This window comes from Oncorhynchus gorbuscha, linkage group LG19 (genome assembly GCF_021184085.1).
Source record: "Oncorhynchus gorbuscha isolate QuinsamMale2020 ecotype Even-year linkage group LG19, OgorEven_v1.0, whole genome shotgun sequence".
Taxonomy (NCBI): domain Eukaryota; kingdom Metazoa; phylum Chordata; class Actinopteri; order Salmoniformes; family Salmonidae; genus Oncorhynchus; species Oncorhynchus gorbuscha.
Genome location: NC_060191.1, coordinates 45,391,437 through 45,411,285, shown reverse-complemented (window position 1 = coordinate 45,411,285; position 19,849 = coordinate 45,391,437). Strand labels below are relative to the sequence as shown.

The 19,849-nt window shown below is 44.8% G+C and overlaps 1 protein-coding gene across 1 annotated transcript; it reads right to left on the bottom strand.

Moving 5' to 3' along the window:
* Window positions 1-1,698: 1,698 nt before the first annotated feature.
* On the bottom strand, window positions 1,699-18,945 carry LOC124004900 (olfactory receptor 11A1-like). The gene is made up of 3 exons (XM_046313720.1): window positions 18,040-18,945; window positions 2,446-2,535; window positions 1,699-2,247 (listed from the first exon to the last, which is right to left on the bottom strand). The coding sequence occupies exons 1-3, from the start codon at window positions 18,943-18,945 to the stop codon at window positions 1,699-1,701; spliced, it is 1,545 nt and encodes a 514-aa protein (XP_046169676.1).
* Window positions 18,946-19,849: the final 904 nt, after the last annotated feature.

Here is a 19,849-nt window from a genome sequence, read left to right as displayed (position 1 = left end):
AGTAATCAATGTACTTGGAAATGGGTTCTGTCAGACGTTCATTACAACTAATGACTGGTTTTTCTGGGGGGGGGGGGTTCAAGATTCTTGTGGACTTTTGGAAGAAGATAAAAAGAAGCCATACGCAGACTGTCACTGAATATAAATTTGTCTAGAGTGTAGTTACTGTCTAGAGTGTAGCCTGTTTGTCAGATAGCCAATTGAGAGAAAAAAGAAGACACCATATAAAACCCACGTCACAGCACAGGGGTAACCCCACCATTAATACCTCATACAATAATAAAAATAATAATGGCAAAGCAATTGAATGGCAACGTCATCGAAACAATTTACATGAAAGAACCAAGTCATCAAGAGAGGATTTGCAATAATCTGTATTACCTTCCAGTGGAGGAGTGCAGAAGGTATGAATGTGGGGGGTGTTCATAGACAAAACAAAGGCCTTAAAATGTCCACAATCTTCTCTGCCACATGTCATTAGTCCACCCCCATCCCAATACAGTTCAAATACAACACACAACTTGAAAGCAACCTCCCTTTTAACTAAAATGTCAACCCAAATACTTCTTGCAGGGCAATAATAGTCCAGCGCTAATGAACATCAACGGGAAGTGCATTTGAAAAATAGAACGTTTGCCAGCAGTGTACAGCAGTGGAATGATAGAGGGAAAAGAAAGAGAGAGAAAGAGAGATATTTGCTGTTGACTTCAGGCATGCAGTTGTACTGTCTGACCATCTGATGGTTTGTATGTCAAAGCTTCGCATCAATGTTGCTACTAATCCATAACTGGTGCAGACCCAAACGATAACAACCACGACCTAGAGCGGTCACACCGATGATTAAGTTAAACACTTTATAAACTAAACACGCTGAAAACAAACAGACTACTGCAGCATAGCACACACAATCAAACTGTCGAGCCAACCAATAGCTCCCTCCCAGAGAGCTGAAAGAGCTGTCTTTTATCTCCTCCTTCCTTACTGCTGATGCACTCTTAAAGTGGCAGCGCACGGTGAAGGATCCGTGCAGGATTTCGCAACAACATATGTACAATATTTCACTTTTTAATGTGTATAGTATTGCTTATTAGGTGTTGTCCAATGAACGTTGTAACCAATCCCTCTTCATTTTTTTTAGATTAGATTCAACTTTATTGTCATTGAACAAGTACAAGTACAGTACAACGAAATGCAGTTAGCATCTGACCAGAAGTGCAAATAAGCATGCAAAAATGTACAACTGAAACAATTAGGTACAATGTATGTTATTAAATGGGATGTATAAATGGCAAGTACAAATGGCAAGTCTAAATGTGCAATGAAGGCAAATTGAAAGTGCAAGCAGGCACTCAACTGAAATGCAGGAATAGCAGAAATGAGGTTACTGAGGTAGACATGTACATGTTCAACTGGATAATGTCCTTAATCAGACTATGCAAAGCAATGTCAGAGTCCACTAGTACTTTGAAGAGTGCAAGAGAGTAGTGCAACAAGGTCCCTGAGAGGCAGTACTAAGATGTGGGCGGGTGGATATGGCTAGTGCCGTGTCACAGAGTTCAGCAGGGTTACAGTAGCTGGAAAGAAATGTTCTTGAGCCTGCTAGTGTGGGAACATAGAGACCTGTACCGCCTGCCTGATGGTAAGAGGGAAAACAGTTTGTGGCATGGATGTGAAGGGTTCCTGATCATGCCGCGTGCCCTACGCAGACACTGCTTGCGCTGGATCTACGTAGCAGGGCCTTACGGGCAGCCACGGAGCATCCGCCAAATCACTGTTTGTGCAGTTTGTCAGAATGCTCTCGACCATGCAGCGGCTAAGATCTTGGGAGACAGGTGTGCCTTCTTCAGCCTCCTCAAAAAGTACAGGCGCTACTGCGCCTTTTTTGACCACGATTGAGGTGTTGAGGGTCCAGGAGAGGTCCTCTGAGATGTAGACACCCAGGAATTTAAAGCTGGGCACACGCTCCACCTCAGTGCCATCAATGACAACTGGGGAGTGGCTGCAGCTTTTAGACTTCCTGTAATCTACAATGAGCTCCTTGGTTTTCTTTGCATTGAGGGCCACGTTGTTGTCAGAGCACCATGCAGCCAGATGCTTGACCTCCTCCCTGTAGGCTAGCTCGTCATTGTCATTGATCAGGCCTACCACCATGGTGTCGTCTGCAAACTTGACGATGGTGTTGGAACCGTGTACAGAAACGCAGTCGTAGGTGAAGAGGCAGTACAGGAGGGGAAACAGCACAAAGCCCTGTGGCACACCAGTGTTCAGGTTCAGGGTTGAGGAGGTGAAGTTATCTAACCTGACATTCTGGGGTCTGTTGATTAGGAAGTCCAAAGTCCAGTTACAGAGAGAGGGGCTGATCCCTAGGTCCTGGGGTTTGGTGACCAGCCTAGAGGGAATGACTGTATTGAATGCTGAGCTAAATTCTATGAACAGCATTCTCACATAGGTGTTGGTTTTGTCCAGGGGGGTCAGGGCAGAGTGTAAAGCTGTGGAGATGGCGTCCTCTGTAGACCTGTTCGGTCGGTAGGCAAACTGGTGGGGATCCAGTGTTGGAGAGAGGCAGGACAACTTGCAGACTTGTTTACGTGTTGCTGTGCGTTTTGTTGCCAACCTTACTTTGCTACCGGACAACTTTACAGTTTTTACTTTTTAATTACTGTTTTTATTTTTGTTTTTTCCCAAAACTCTTTTTTTTCCATTCAACTTTTTCACTCCGGACGCTTTATCTGGACATGGTTCGTCAGGACCTCCAACAGCCGAAGCTAAGTAGTAACATTAACATGATGCCTTCTAATTGCAGTCGCTGTACTCATAATATACAGGAGAATGATCGCCTTAGAGCGAGGATAGCTGTGCTACAAGCCCAGCTTCAGACTCAATCGTTAGGCAAGGGTAATTTCAGTGTAGGAAAGGATGAAACAGCGTCTGTGCCACCAGTAAGTACAGATAGTAACGTTAGTATAAAACCCTCGCAAGGTCCCCGCAGCCGGACAACTTTCTCACGGTTTCTGGAGGGAAATGCTGTAGGAATGCCCAACCAGTGTCGCTCATTCAGCCGACAAAAACTTTCAACCGGTTTTCCCCATTAAGCAACGAGTCAGTGTCAGAGGCCGAGCCTTCTCTTGTCTCTACTCCTCCCATTACCGGGTCTGAGACACCGAAGCTTCCTACCATTAGCTCTGACAAATTGAAAACTCTAGTCATTGGCGACTCCATTACCCACAGCGTTAGACTTAAAACGAATCATCCAGTGATCATACACTGTTTACCAGGGGGCAGGGCTACCGACGTTAAGGCTAATTTGAAGATGGTGCTGGCTAAAGCTAAAACTGGCGAGTGTAGAGAGTATAGAGATATTGTTATCCACGTCGGCACCAACGATGTTAGGATGAAACAGTCAGAGATCACCAAGCGCAACATAACTTCAGCGTGTAAATCAGCTTGAAAGATGTGTCGGCATCGAGTAATTGTCTCTGGCCCCTTCCCAGTTCGGGTGAGTGATGAGCTCTACAGCAGAGTCTCACAACTCAATCGCTGGTTGAAAACTGTTTTCTGCCCCTCCCAAAAGATAGAATTTGTAGATAATTGGCCTTATTTCTGGGACTCACCCACAAACAGGACCAAGCCTGACCTGCTGAGGAGTGACAGACTTCATCCTAGCTGGAGGGGTGCTCTCATCTTATCTACCAACATAGACAGGGCTCTAGCTCCACAATGAAATATGGTGCAGGCCAGGCAGCAGGCTGTTAGCCAGCCTGCCAGCATAGTGGAGTCTGCCACTAGCACAGTCAGTGTAGTCAGCTCAGCTATCCCCATTGAGATCCCCATTGTCTGTGCCTCGACCTAGGTTGGGCAAAACTAAACATGGCGGTGTTCGCCTTAGCAATCTCACTAGGATAAAGACCTCCTCCATTCCTGTCATTATTGAAAGCGATCATGATACCTCACATCTCAAAATATATATATCCTATATAATATCGGCCTATATCGAATCTTCCATTCCTCTCAACAACAAAAAAAGCTGTTGCCTTCCTGAAGACAAACAAGTCATACGAAATGCTTCAGTCTGGTTTCAGACCCCATCATAGCACTGAGACTACACTTGTGAAGGTGGGAAATTACCTTTAATGGCATCAGACCGAGGCTCTGCATCTGTCCTCGTGCTCCTAGACCTTAGTGCTGCTTTTGATATCATCGATCACCACATTCTTTTGGAGAGATTGGAAACCCAAATTAGTCTACACGGACAAGTTCTGGTCTGGTTTAGATCTTATCTGTCGGAAAGATATCAATTTGTCTCTGTGAATGGTTTGTCCTCTGACAAATCAACTGTAAATTTCGGTGTTCCTCAAGGTTCCATTTTAGGACCACTATTGTTTTCACTATATATTTAACCTCTTGGGGATGTCATTCGGAAACATAATGTTAACTTTCACTGCTATGCGGATAACACACAGCTGTACATTTCAATGAAACATGGTGAAACCCCAAAATTGCCCTCGCAAGAAGCATGTGTTTCAGACATAAGGAAGTGGATGGCTGCAAACTTTCTACTTTTAAACTCGGACAAAACAGAGATGCTTGTTCTAGGTCCCAATAAACAAAGAGATCTTCTGTTGAATCTGACAATTAATCTTAATGGTTGTACAGTCGTCTCAAATAAAACTGAAGGACCTCGGTGTTACTCTGGACCCTGATCTCTCTTTTGAATAACATATCAAGACTGTTTCAATGACAGCTTTTTTCAATCTACGTAAACATTGGAAAAATCAGAAACTTTCTGTCCAAAAATGATGCAGAATAATTAATCCATGCTTTTGTCACTTCTAGGTTAGACTACTGCAATGCTCTACTTTCCGGCTACCCGGATAAAGCACTAAATAAAATTCAGTTAGTGCTAAATACGGCTGCTAGAATCCTGACTAGAACAATTTTTTTTTTATCATATTACTCCAGTGCTAGTCTCCCTACACTGGCTTCCTGTCAAGGCAAGGGCAGATTTCAAGGTTTTACTGCTAACCTACAAAGCATTACGTGGGTTTGCTCCTACCTATCTCTCTGATTTGGTCCTGCCGTACATACCTACACATACGCTACGGTCACAAGACGCAGGCCTCCTAATTGTCCTCAGAATTTCTAAGCAAACAGATGGAGGCAGGGCTTTCTCCTATAAAGCTCCATTTTTATGGAATGGTCTGCCTACCCATGTGAGAGACGCAAACTCAGTCTCAACCTTTAAGTCTTTACTGAAGACTCATCTCTTCAGTGGGTCATATGATTGAGTGTAGTCTGGTCCAGGAGTGTGAAGGTGAACGGAAAGGCTCTGGAGCAATGAACCGCCCTTGCTGTCTCTGCCTGGCAGGTTCCCCTCTTTTCACTGGGATTCTCTGCCTCTAACCATATTACAGGGGCTGAGTCACTGGCTTACTAGGGCTCTTTCATACCATCCCTAGGAGGGGTGCATCACTTGAGTGGGTTGAGTCACTGATGTGATCTTCCTGTCTGGGTTGGCACCCCCCCCCCTGGGTTTTTTATTTTTTTATTTCACCTTTATTTAACCAGGTAGGCTACTTGAGAACAAGTTCTCATTTGCAACTGCGACCTGGCCAAGATAAAGCATAGCAGTGTGAACAGACAACACAGAGTTACACATGGAATAAACAATTAACAAGTCAATAACACAGTAGAAAAAACGGGCAGTCTATATACAATGTGTGCAAAAGGCATGAGGAGGTAGGCGAATAATACAATTTTGCAAATTAACACTGGAGTGATAAATGATCAGATGGTCATGTACAGGTAGAGATATTGGTGTGCAAAAGAGCAGAAAAATAAATAAATAAAAACAGTATAAAAACAGTATGGGAATGAGGTAGGTGAAAATGGGTGGGCTATTTTCCTATAGACTATGTACAGCTGCAGCGATCGGTTAGCTGCTCGGATAGCTGATGTTTGAAGTTGGTGAGGGAGATAAAAGTCTCCATCTTCAGCGATTTTGCAATTCGTTCCAGTCACAGGCAGCAGAGTACTGGAACGAAAGGCGGCCAAATGAGGTGTTGGCTTTAGGGATGATCAGTGAGATACACCTGCTGGAGCGCGTGCTACGGATGGGTGTTGCCATCGTGACCAGTGAACTGAGATAAGGCGGAGCTTTACCTAGCATGGACTTGTAGATGACCTGGAGCCAGTGGGTCTGGCGACGAATATGTAGTGAGGGCCAGCCGACTAGAGCATACAAGTCGCAGTGGTGGGTGGTATAAGGTGCTTTAGTGACAAAACGGATGGCACTGTGATAGACTGCATCCAGTTTGCTGAGTAGAGTGTTGGAAGCCATTTTGTAGATGACATCGCCGAAGTCGAGGATCGGTAGGATAGTCAGTTTTACTAGGGTAAGCTTGGCAGCGTGAGTGAAGGAGGCTTTGTTGTGGAATAGAAAGCCGACTCTTGATTTGATTTTCGATTGGAGATGTTTGATGTGAGTCTGGAAGGAGAGTTTGCAGTCTAGCCAGACACCTAGGTACTTATAGATGTCCACATATTCAAGGTCGGAACCATCCAGGGTGGTGATGCTAGTCGGGCATGCGGGTGCAAGCAGCGATCGGTTGAAAAGCATGCATTTGGTTTTACTCGCGTTTAAGAGCAGTTGGAGGCCACGGATGGAGTGCTGTATGGCATTGAAGCTCGTTTGGAGGTTAGATAGCACAGTGTCCAATGACGGGCCGAAAGTATATAGAATGGTGTCGTCTGCGTAGAGGTGGATCAGGGAATCGCCCGCAGCAAGAGCAACATCATTGATATATACAGAGAAAAGAGTCGGCCCGAGAATTTAACCCTGTGGCACCCCCATATAGACTGCCAGAGGACCGGACAGCATGCCCTCCGATTTGACACACTGCACTCTGTCTGCAAAGTAATTGGTGAACCAGGCAAGGCAGTCATCCGAAAAACCGAGGCTGTTGAGTCTGCCGATAAGAATATGGTGATTGACAGAGTCGAAAGCCTTGGCGAGGTCGATGAAGACGGCTGCACAGTACTGTCTTTTATCGATGGCGGTTATGATATAATTTAGTACCTTGAGTGTGGCTGAGGTGCACCCGTGACCGGCTCGGAAACCAGATTGCACAGCGGAGAAGGTACGGTGGGATTCGAGATGGTCAGTGACCTGTTTGTTGACTTGGCTTTCGAAGACCTTAGATAGGCAGGGCAGGATGGATATAGGTCTGTAACAGTTTGGGTCCAGGGTGTCTCCCCCTTTGAAGAGGGGGATGACTGCGGCAGCTTTCCAATCCTTGGGGATCTCAGACGATATGAAAGAGAGGTTGAACAGGCTGGTAATAGGGGTTGCGACAATGGCGGCAGATAGTTTCAGAAATAGCGGGTCCAGATTGTCAAGCCCAGATGATTTGTACGGGTCCAGGTTTTGCAGCTCTTTCAGAACATCTGCTATCTGGATTTGGGTAAAGAAGAACCTGGAGAGGCTTGGGTGAGGAGCTACGGGGGGGGGCGGAGCTGTTGGCCGAGGTTGGAGTAGCCAGGCGGAAGGCATGGCCAGCCGTTGAGAAGTGCTTATTGACGTTTTCGATAATCATGGATTTATCGGTGGAGACCGTGTTTCCTAGCCTCAGTGCAGTGGGCAGCTGGGAGGAGGTGCTCTTGTTCTCCATGGACTTCACAGTGTCCCATAACTTTTTGGAGTTGGAGCTACAGGATGCAAACTTCTGCCTGAAGAAGCTGGCCTTAGCTTTCCTGACTGACTGCGTGTATTGGTTCCTGACTTCCCTGAACAGTTGCATATCACGGGGGCTATTCGATGCTATTGCAGTCCGCCACAGGATGTTTTTGTGCTGGTCGAGGGCAGTCAGGTCTGGAGTGAACCAAGGGCTGTATCTGTTCTTGGTTCTGCATTTTTTTTGAACGTGGTGTGGGGGCTGTGCTTTGGCAAAGTGGGTGGGGTTAAATCCTTCCTGTTTGGCCCTGTCCGGGGGTGTCATCGGATGGGGCCACAGTGTCTCCTGACCCCTCCTGTCTCAGCCTCCAGTATTTATGCTGCAGTAGTTTATGTGTTGGGGGGGCTAGGGTCAGTTTGTTATATCTGGAGTACTTCTCCTGCCTTATCCGGTGTCCTTTGTGAATTTAAGTATGCTCTCTCTAATTTACATTTTACATTTACATTTAAGTCATTTAGCAGACGCTCTTATCCAGAGCGACATACAAATTGGTGCATTCACCTTATGACATCCAGTGGAACAGTCACTTTACAATAGTGCATCTAAATCTTAAAGGGGGGGGTGAGAAGGATTACTTATCCTATCCTAGGTATTCCTTAAAGAGGTGGGGTTTCAGGTGTCTCCGGAAGGTGGTGATTGACTCCGCTGTCCTGGCGTCGTGAGGGAGTTTGTTCCACCATTGGGGGGCCAGAGCAGCGAACAGTTTTGACTGGGCTGAGCGGGAACTGTACTTCCTCAGTGGTAGGGAGGCGAGCAGGCCAGAGGTGGATGAACGCAGTGCCCTTGTTTGGGTGTAGGGCCTGATCAGAGCCTGGAGGTACTGAGGTGCCGTTCCCCTCACAGCTCCGTAGGCAAGCACCATGGTCTTGTAGCGGATGCGAGCTTCAACTGGAAGCCAGTGGAGAGAGCGGAGGAGCGGGGTGACGTGAGAGAACTTGGGAAGGTTGAACACCAGACGGGCTGCGGCGTTCTGGATGAGTTGTAGGGGTTTAATGGCACAGGCAGGGAGCCCAGCCAACAGCGAGTTGCAGTAATCCAGACGGGAGATGACAAGTGCCTGGATTAGGACGTGCGCCGCTTCCTGTGTGAGGCAGGGTCGTACTCTGCGGATGTTGTAGAGCATGAACCTACAGGAACGGGCCACCGCCTTGATGTTAGTTGAGAACGACAGGGTGTTGTCCAGGATCACGCCAAGGTTCTTAGCGCTCTGGGAGGAGGACACAATGGAGTTGTCAACCGTGATGGTGAGATCATGGAACGGGCAGTCCTTCCCCAGGAGGAAGAGCAGCTCCGTCTTGCCGAGGTTCAGCTTGAGGTGGTGATCCGTCATCCACACTGATATGTCTGCCAGACATGCAGAGATGCGATTCGCCACCTGGTCATCAGAAGGGGGAAAGGAGAAGATTAATTGTGTGTCGTCTGCATAGCAATGATAGGAGAGACCATGTGAGGTTATGACAGAGCCAAGTGACTTGGTGTATAGCGAGAATAGGAGAGGGCCTAGAACAGAGCCCTGGGGGACACCAGTGGTGAGAGCGCGTGGTGAGGAGACAGATTCTCGCCACGCCACCTGGTAGGAGCGACCTGTCAGGTAGGACGCAATCCAAGCGTGGGCCGCGCCGGAGATGCCCAACTCGGAGAGGGTGGAGAGGAGGATCTGATGGTTCACAGTATCGAAGGCAGCCAATAGGTCTAGAAGGATGAGAGCAGAGGAGAGAGAGTTAGCTTTAGCAGTGCGGAGCGCCTCCGTGATACAGAGAAGAGCAGTCTCAGTTGAATGACTAGTCTTGAATCCTGACTGATTTGGATCAAGAAGGTCATTCAGAGAGAGATAGCGGGAGAGCTGGCCAAGGACGGCACGTTCAAGAGTTTTGGAGAGAAAAGAAAGAAGGGATACTGGTCTGTAGTTGTTGACATCGGAGGGATCGAGTGTAGGTTTTTTCAGAAGGGGTGCAACTCTCGCTCTCTTGAAGACGGAAGGGATGTAGCCAGCGGTCAGGGATGAGTTGATGAGCGAGGTGAGGTAAGGGAGAAGGTCTCCGGAAATGGTCTGGAGAAGAGAGGAGGGGATAGGGTCAAGCGGGCAGATTGTTGGGCGGCCGGCCGTCACAAGACGCAAGATTTCATCTGGAGAGAAAGGGGAGAAAGAGGTCAGAGCACAGGGTAGGGCAGTGTGAGCAGAACCAGCGGTGTCGTTTGACTTAGCAAACGAGGATTGGATGTCGTCGACCTTCTTTTCAAAATGGTTGACGAAGTCATCTGCAGACCGGGAGGAGGGGGGGGGATTCAGGAGGGAGGAGAAGGTGGCAAAGAGCTTCCTAGGGTTAGAGGCAGATGCTTGGAATTTAGAGTGGTAGAAAGTGGCTTTAGCAGCAGAGACAGAGGAGGAAAATGTAGAGAGGAGGGAGTGAAAGGATGCCAGGTCCGCAGGGAGGCGAGTTTTCCTCCATTTCCGCTCGGCTGCCCGGAGCCCTGTTCTGTGAGCTCGCAATGAGTCGTCGAGCCACGGAGCGGGAGGGGAGGACCGAGCCGGCCTGGAGGATAGGGGACATAGAGAGTCAAAGGATGCAGAAAGGGAGGAGAGGAGGGTTGAGGAGGCAGAATCAGGAGATAGGTTGGAGAAGGTTTGAGCAGAGGGAAGAGATGATAGGATGGAAGAGGAGAGAGTGGCGGGGGAGAGAGAGCGAAGGTTGGAACGGCGTGATACCATCCGAGTAGGGGCAGTGTGGGAGGTGTTGGATGAGAGCGAGAGGGAAAAGGATACAAGGTAGTGGTCGGAGACTTGGAGGGGAGTTGCAATGAGGTTAGTGGAAGAACAGCATCTAGTAAAGATTAGGTCGAGCGTATTGCCTGCCTTGTGAGTAGGGGGGGAAGGTGAGAGGGTGAGGTCAAAAGAGGAGAGGAGTGGAAAGAAGGAGGCAGAGAGGAATGAGTCAAAGGCAGACGTGGGGAGGTTAAAGTCACCCAGAACTGTGAGAGGTGAGCCGTCCTCAGGAAAGGAGCTTATCAAGGCATCAAGCTCATTGATGAACTCTCCGAGGGAACCTGGAGGGCGATAAATGATAAGGATGTTAAGCTTGAAAGGGCTGGTAACTGTGACAGCATGGAATTCAAAGGAGGCGATAGACAGATGGGTAAGGGGAGAAAGAGAGAATGACCACTTGGGAGAGATGAGGATCCCGGTGCCACCACCCCGCTGACCAGAAGCTCTCGGGGTGTGCGAGAACACGTGGGCGGACGAAGAGAGAGCAGTAGGAGTAGCAGTGTTGTCTGTGGTGATCCATGTTTCCGTCAGTGCCAAGAAGTTGAGGGACTGGAGGGAGGCATAGGCTGAGATGAACTCTGCCTTGTTGGCCGCAGATCGGCAGTTCCAGAGGCTACCGGAGACCTGGAACTCCACGTGGGTCGTGCGCGCTGGGACCACCAGATTAGGGTGGCCGCGGCCACGCGGTGTGGAGCGTTTGTATGGTCTGTGCAGAGAGGAGAGAACAGGGATAGACAGACACATAGTTGACAGGCTACAGATGAGGCTACGCTAATGCAAAGGAGATTGGAATGACAAGTGGACTACACGTCTCGAATGTTCAGAAAGTTAAGCTTACGTAGCAAGAATCTTATTGACTAAAATGATTAAAATGATACAGTACTGCCGAAGTAGGCTAGCTGGCAGTGGCTGCGTTGTTGACTTTGTAGGCTAGCTGGCAGTGGCTGCGTTGTTGACACTACACTAATCAAGTCGTTCCGTTGAGTGTAATAGTTTCTACAGTGCAGCTATTCGGGGGCTAGCTGGCTAGCTAGCAGTGTTGATTACGTTACGTTGCGTTAAAAGAACGACAATAGCTGGCTAGCTAACCTAGAAAATCTCTCTAGACTACACAATTATCTTTGATACAAAGACGGCTATGTAGCTAGCTATGTAGCTAGCTACGATCAAACAAATCAAACCGTTGTACTGTAATGAAATGAAATGAAAATGTGATACTACCTGTGAATGCGACCGGGTTGTTGAGTTCTATTCGGAAGACGTTGGCTAGCTGTTGGCTAGCTAGCAGAGTCTCCTACGTTAAGGACGACAAATAGCTGGCTAACTAACCTCGGTAAATTAAGATAATCACTCTAAGACTACACACTCTAAACTACACAATTATCTTGGATACGAAGACAGCAAAGACAGCTATGTAGCTAGCTAACACTACACTAATCAAGTCGTTCAGTTGAGTGTAATAGTTTCTACAGTGCTGCTAATCGGTGGACGTTTGCTAGCTGGCTAGCTGCTGGGCAGAGCAGTGAAGACTACGTTTCTTTCTCTTTCTCTCTCTGAGGACCTGAGCCCTAGGACCATGCCTCAGGACTACCTGACATGATGACTCCTTGCTGTCCCAGTCCACCTGGCCGTGCTGCTGCTCCAGTTTCAACTGTTCTGCCTGTGATTATTATTATGAACATTTGAACATCTTGGCCATGTTCTGTTATAATCAGAAGAGGACTGCCCCCCCCCCCCACATAGCCTGGTTCCTCTCTAGTTTTCTTCCTAGGTTTTGGCCTTTCTAGGGAGTTTTTCCTAGCCACCGTGCTTCTACACCTGCATTGCTTGCTGTTTGGGGTTTTAGGCTGGGTTTCTGTACAGCACTTTGAGATATCAGCTGATGTACAAAGGGCTATATAAATACATTTGATTTGATTTGATTAAGGTAGGCCAAAACCATTCTTTCGAATCACTTCATGATCGTGGGGGTGAGTGCAACAGGTTGGAAGTCATTCAGGCTTGATGCGGTCGACTGCTTCGGCACTTGCACAATGGTTGCGGTCTTAACGCACGTGGGGACAACCACCTCGGCCCATGACGGGTTGAAATGTCAGTGAAGACCTCGGCCAGCTGCCCAGCACATGCTCTGAACACACGACCGGGGACACCAACAGGACCACCAGCCTTGTGGACATTCACCCTGCTCAGTGCAGGCAACACATTTGCGATGGATAGAAAGGGAGCTCAGCTTTGATGGCTGGATCTTTGTTGTCCCGGTCGAAGTGAACATAGAACCTGTTTAACTCATCGGAGATGGAGATGTCGCTGGCTGTGGGAGTAGGGGTTTTTGGCCGGTTGTCTGTGATGGCTTGGATGCCCTGCCACATGTGTCGAGGGTCGGAGTTGTTGTTGTGCTCCTCAATCCGCAGTTTGTGGTCATGTTTACATCTTGAGGCCTTTTTTGCATGTCTTTACCTCTCTGTTCATACAAGGCTTCTGGTGTGGGAAGGTCTTTTTTAGTTTATGGGTGGTGACATTGTTGATGTGGATGTAATCCAGAACGGAAGAAGCATATGTTTCGATGTCCGTATGGGAGTCAAGGAGGGCCTGAGTGGCAAACAATCTCCAATCTGTATGTTGAAACTGTTGACCCCTCTGGCTACACTTTGACTGTCCTCACTGATGGTTTCACGTGTTTAATGAGGGGTAAATACTTGGAGTAGGAACAGTGAAAGGTGATCAGACTGTCCCGGGTGGAGGAGTGGAATGGCTTTGTAAGCCTCCGGAATGTTTGTATAGCATTAGCATCCAAAGGTATATAGGCTGCAGTAACAACAATGGATGTAAGCTCCCGAGACAAGTAGAAAGGTCTGCACCTAATCATCAGGTACTCTAGATTGGTTGAACAGTGACTCCCGGTTATGTTACTGTCTGTACACCAAGTTTTGTGTACATAAATGCACAGACCACCTCCTCTGGTCTTACCAGTCCTCTGCCGTACGATCAGCCCTGAAGACGTCGCGCACATCTAGCCCAATAGCTTTGTCAGGTATGCTGTTGTTTAGCCACATTTCCGTGAAAATCATGATGCTGCAATCCATAATACTTTTTTGTGAGATGATTCTTAGTCGGATTTCGTCCATTTTGTTCGCCAGTGACCGGACGCTAGCGAGGAAAAGGCTAGGTAGTGAGAGCCGATGTGGGTTAGCTTTTGACAAGCCCGGAGGCCACCCTGCTTCCCTCTCCTTTGTTTACGATCTTGACGCTCCCTTCCTCTCAGCGATGTTTCAGTCTCCCGTGCCGTCTTCGGGATCTCCAGTGGAAGTTGTAAGTTGTCAAAAACTCTCTTTGTGCATTGTGTTCCAATATCCAGGAGATCTTGTAAGCTATATAAAGTGAAGATCAGGCTGTACTGAGTGAATAAACTAAGAACTGTTAAGTAAATTACAACTAATTCTCAAAATCTGGGTAGACGCCGAGCCTTGAGTTGTACACGCGCCACCATTCTATCAGGGGCGATTGGAAAAAGCTGTTCAAAAGAGGAAGTTGTATTATAATTTCTTTGTACTCCCTGACGAAGGCCATGCAGCCGAAACAAGGCAGAGTTTCATATTTAATCAAAACAAGTTCCACTTTTCTCATTCTTTTCCTGTCCGCCATCTCACCCATACCTCATGCCCACACCGGCAGCCTTCAATGACCCAAAGACAAAAATGCGTCACTAGCAAACTTCCTACAGATGTAGGATCTTCATTTGATCAACCTGTTGCAGGAGAACTTTCCTGTGTTGCAGGAAAGGTCAAATTTGTAATATATTTGAAGTTTAAAAAGACTTCCGAAGTTTGTAATTTCCACTTAGAAATTTCAGACTTGATTTCCTCTGACGGAAATTGTATCAACCCTTACAAAATGTCCATTAATTAAAATCCACATAATTTTTCACATTTCCTGTTGCGGCAAACCGGCTCAAATTAAGATCCTAAATTTGTAGTTCAACTGATGGGCCATCAGCTCATATCAGCTAGTCAACTCAGCCAGGGAAACACAAATTAATGTTTTTCACACCTTCCATTAATGTGACATATGTGACTTGACGTCAAATCTAAATAGTCTCTGTTATTCATTCAGTTAAGACTTCACTCGTTTGAACTCATTTTGAACAGTGATTGGAAATGTTAGGTCTGCTAGAAACATTAATAAGTGCTCTTTTTTGATTATATATAGATTCCCAAAAATGTGCGTGTTATTTGTTTGTTTTAAAATCATTCTCTTTCATGTTCCATTGCACTCCATTCCGTAGGCTACCTCACTATTCAATCTGGAATCAGGGGTAGACGTAACATAGTTAATGTAAATCGGTCTCCCTCCATTTAGTATGATATGTTACTATTTACAACTTGTAACATTTCATAGCAGCCAACCAACTACCCACCCTCCTTAAATTTTTGCCCTAAGTAACCTTTTGTCTTATGTAACCATACCAAACATAACATAAATTATTATACAAATTTGTTGACTGAATTTACATTTACCATGTTACGTCTAGTTTATGAGACCAGGCTACACTTTTCTCAATTTCATCTACATCTAATGTTATAAACCTATGTGTTAAATTAGCTTTGATAGGCCACAGTAGGCTATAGTTTAGGCGTAGCATACAGCTGCATTTCTAATACACCTGACACCTGTATGTCGTATTGGAGACCAATATCTATCTTGTTATTAAGCTATATAAAAGAACGGTTATTGATATGTATGATTAGTAAATGATATGTATTTTTGCAGTGATTGGACCTAGGTCTACAGTAGCAGTAGGACATTTACTAATATAATTTATTCTTTAACCCGAGCACACCGTTCTGACACCTTTGGTCTCTTGGTCCTCCCAATTCTGAACTAACATATGGATAACACATCATTGGAAATGAGATGGACTGTTGATCACAGATACCGTAAAAAAAGGTAGGGGCGCGGATCATAAAACCAGTCAGTATCTGGTGTGACCTCCGTTTGCTTCATGCAGCGCGATACATCTCCTCCGCATTGTGTTGATCAGGCTGTTCATTGTGGGCTGTGGAATGTTGTCCCACTCCTATTCAATGGCTGTGCGAAGTTGCTGGATATTGTCGGGAACTGGAACACGCTGTCGTACACATCAATCCAGAGCATCCCAAACATGCTCAATGGTTGACATGTCTGGTGAGTATGCAGGCCATGGAAGAACTGGGACATTTTCAGCTTCCAGGAATTGTGTACAGATCCTTGCAACTTGGGGCCATGCATTATCATGCAGAAACATGTAATAGCAGCAGATTTTAACATTGATCTATTTCTATGGGCACAAGCACTGTTTATGACACAAACTGTTCACAGAGAGAATTTAGCAAGTTTAATGCTTATTTCCTGCAATTCTACACATTTCGTTATGGGGTACAAAGAAAATGTTTTAATTCTATACATGTTGTCATGTCGTGTGTATTCAGGTGATATTTGAGTGAATAAACAATTACAACAATGTCTATGGACTGAAAAAACGAATACATTAGCTGACATGGGCTAGTTGATCTGTACATTTCTGACAAGTTGTCAATAGCTCTCTAAGGTATGCAATGACTAACATAACAAGAGGAACTGCTGATGCACTACCAAGTTTTTTTTTTGGGGGGGGGGGGGGGGGGGGGGGTAGTAAGGTAGGTAGTAAGGGCAAATGCCAGATGGCCTGATCCATCTTTAGCTCAGTGACCGGTCCAAAAGCCAGTTTTAGCATGGGTTGGACATTGAGGACCTTCACCATTTTGAAGTAGTAACTGGTGGATCAGCCAATGAATTATACTTATGAGCAAACTTTCCATAACTGCAGGTGTCAGTAAATAGCCAACCTTGGCTTTATACCTGTTAAAAAAAACACTGTCCAGGTGGCAGTATGCACCCTTCCAGTTTGTTTGAAAACTCGTAGAAGTAGTAGAAGAAAATGGACTACTTTAAAATGGAGATTGCCTCAATGGTGCTTCCAGTGCTCTCGCAGATGCCATAATGGGACAGATATACTGATGATCTAAGTCTATAGATCTTTCACTACTAGAGGAATACTTTACTGCCCATTTGTAGAAACAGAACTTATTGGAACCTCACATCATTTTGCCCTTTCCCCAACCCCCCTGAAACACACATACAGTACATATCCACTGACATTCTAGAAGAAATAGGGTCAGAGCCACAGCAGCATCCCTGATTTGACTTTACTACAGTGCTCTACAGTTCTCTGACAGTAAAATACATTTACAAAAATAAGATGCAATCCAAACAATTATGTTGATTTTTTTTTTAAATGTACAGTATAAGCATTCAGTTCTGGCAGCTCACATCTTGACAGATATTCTTGTCAGTCCTGGGATTCAAACCAGTAACCCTGGCCCTGCTGCTGTACCATCTAAAATCATAATTGGTACCAGTTTAGGTAGATTTCTGGTCTCCTTGGTCCTAATCACTATATGATAGGGTGTAACAGCGGTGGGAACAGAACATAGCTACATGAATTAGGGTTAGGGTGATGCAGCACCCCCTGAAAAATCTGAATTAATAACAAATATTAATATTTTTGGGTAACTTTTTTTCCCACAAAAGTAGCACACTAGGCCTTTACTAGTCCTGCATTAGCGGACCAATATAGCATTCTGTAGTGCAGGCAAGAGGAACTGCAAGAGAAACTGCTGATGCACTACCAAGCCCCCCGTGGCTATGGAACAGAATAAACTGTACAGGTATCTCTGGTTACTGTAAACAACATTAAAAAGGGTGGCTGTAGAGAAGTTGATGAAAGTGATCAAGTGGGGAGCACATGTATTAAAAGCCTACTTTCATGACTCCTTTCAGGCTTTCAAGCAAATAAGTAATATTTTGACAAATGAGAGCACAACTAACACAAAAGGTGAAACCACTAGACTTGCTATGATACATATACCATACAGGTTACTCAGTGCACTTTCAACACAGGAGAGTTAAACATCTGCTCAGTGAGAGAAAATGGTTATGGAATAAAATACAAATGGAGACATGCCGGTCATGAGCCATCACTGACAGAATAAGTAAGCACTCATTACATATACATTGCAGAAAAAAACCTGCAATATACATCTTTGTGAGAGATTCCCTTAATTTCTGCCTCAAGTACAAAATGTGTAGAACTGCAGGAAATTAACTTGAAAACTGCAACAAAAAAATGTAGACAAACGTTTTAGGAAGATGGGCAGGTACACAGCTGTCCTGAGTTAGGTGGGTCAAGAGTCCAAATCTGGCAGAATGGGTTGGGGTGTAGGGTCTTCCCAAAGGTCCCACTCAGCATCTATTTGAACATAGTCTGGAGGTAGGGAGGGCAGCTCTCCTTGATGCTCTGTAATTATGCAACTAACTAGCTAATATGACACAAAGCATTCTCAGTTACAATACATGATAAACTTGATGCGATTTTTACAGACAACTATAGCAACTATATGTAAGAAAACACATCATTTTAAGTTACACAAAGGAACTATCAGGTTATGTTTCAGGGTTAAGGCCTAGTACCTTGTTACAAGCATGCCTGATTTTAACCATCCTAACACCATACATTAAAGGATTGAAAATCGGTGGACATATCAGAAAATAAACAAATAAAATAGTGCGAAGTATAGGTGGAAGATCTGCAGTTTCATATCTGCCTTGTAGAATCACAAATAACCAGCCAAATAAGAAGTTAAGCATAGAGGCTATATGTGGTGTACAGGTGTTAAATGCTTTCTGTTTCGTCTCTTTAGAAGACTTTAAACATATTTGTAGAATTCTTACATATGAGTATATGGTAGGAAATATAGTACAAGAAATATAAAGCACAGTGACAACAAGACCCCATATGTTATTCAGCATAGTATTTGAACAGGCAAGCTTGACTACTGAGTAGTTATCGCAATACAGTCTGTCTAGAACATTACCACAAAATTGCAGTCGCAAACTCAGGGAGATAATGATGGCGATGAGAAAAAAAGAAGACAAGCAGGACAGTAGAATTAAGCCACAAATTATTTTAGGTGTCATAATATTATTATACTGTAGAGGATAACAAATAGAGATGTACCTGTCATAGGACATAACTGATAAATTACTAAATTCGGTTAGAGCACATGTGTACAACACATAAATCTGGAGATAACAATAAAGAAGGGAAATATCATGTGTGTCAGACAGCAAGTAAAACATGAGAGCAGGAAACAAACCAGTGCTCCCATACAACTGATTAACAAACAAAGCACATAGAAACATATACATGGGTTCATGAAGGCTTCTTTCAATGCAGATAACTCCAATAAGTAAAATATTGGCAAGAATGATGACAAAATATAATACAGTTACTACAGTAAAGTAGCAATACTTCAATTGTCCAATATCACCGTATGCAGCAAGCCTGAAGACCTTAAAGTGAGTAGAGTTTTCCATGGTCCTGGGAGTTGGTAAAGATGTGCTGTCAATGTTTGAAGAAGAGGAGCAAATCTTCCTACTGTAGCTTTCATATAAGTTAAATTGTTGAAATCACAAAGAACAGACAACCTCATTGGATAATTCCTTGACTTGTTGATTCAGTAATAGATACAGTATACTCACCAATATAGACAGCTTTTCATTCTCCTGATAACAAAATTCAAGCAATATTATTATTTTTATCCTGCACTCATGTAACTTTACAATTCAATTCCAAAATAATACATTGATTACATGTATTCTAAATCCAAAATGAAGACAGCTCATTTCTAATCCATGGTGACCTCCTTAAACTCAGCTCCTCACTTGATTCTTATACTTGTGAGATAAAAAAAGAAGCCTGCTATGGTGTGATATGCAAATGATTACCAATACCTGGGGACACCTGGGGATAATTAGATATTTTCAGAGTCAAGGAAACCATATAGAGAAAAACAGATACCATTTTGTATCACATGCCCTCCAGGGTGTTCAAATGCCTTTTTTAAATGGAAAATCCACCCATAACGCTCATTCTTATCGTTTAAATAACACTAATATGTGACAACAATATTTTTTTGTGTATTTAATTTTTATTTCACCTTTATTTAACCAGGTAGGCTAGTTGAGAACAAGTTCTCATTTGCAACTGCGACCTGGCCAAGATAAAGCATAGCAGTGTGAACAGACAACAACACAGAGTTACACATGGAGTAAACAATTAACAAGTCAATAACAGAGTAGAAAAAAAGAATGAGAAAAATAATCTATATACATTGTGTGCAAAAGGCATGAGGAGGTAGGCAATAAATAGGCCATGGGAGTGAATAATTACAATTTAGCAGATTAACACTGGAGAGATAAATGATCAGCTGAACATGTG

Coding starts and splice junctions, on each gene's coding strand:
- LOC124004900 (XM_046313720.1), bottom strand. CDS start 18,945: ATGGAAAACTCTACTCACTTTAAGGTCTTCAGGCTTGCTGCATACGGT. Junction 2,536..18,039: donor TCAGGCATGCTTGTAACAAG/GTACTAGGCCTT, acceptor GATCCCCACCAG/TTTGCCTACCGACCGAACAG. Junction 2,248..2,445: donor TGGACAAAACCAACACCTAT/GTGAGAATGCTG, acceptor GGTGTGCCACAG/GGCTTTGTGCTGTTTCCCCT.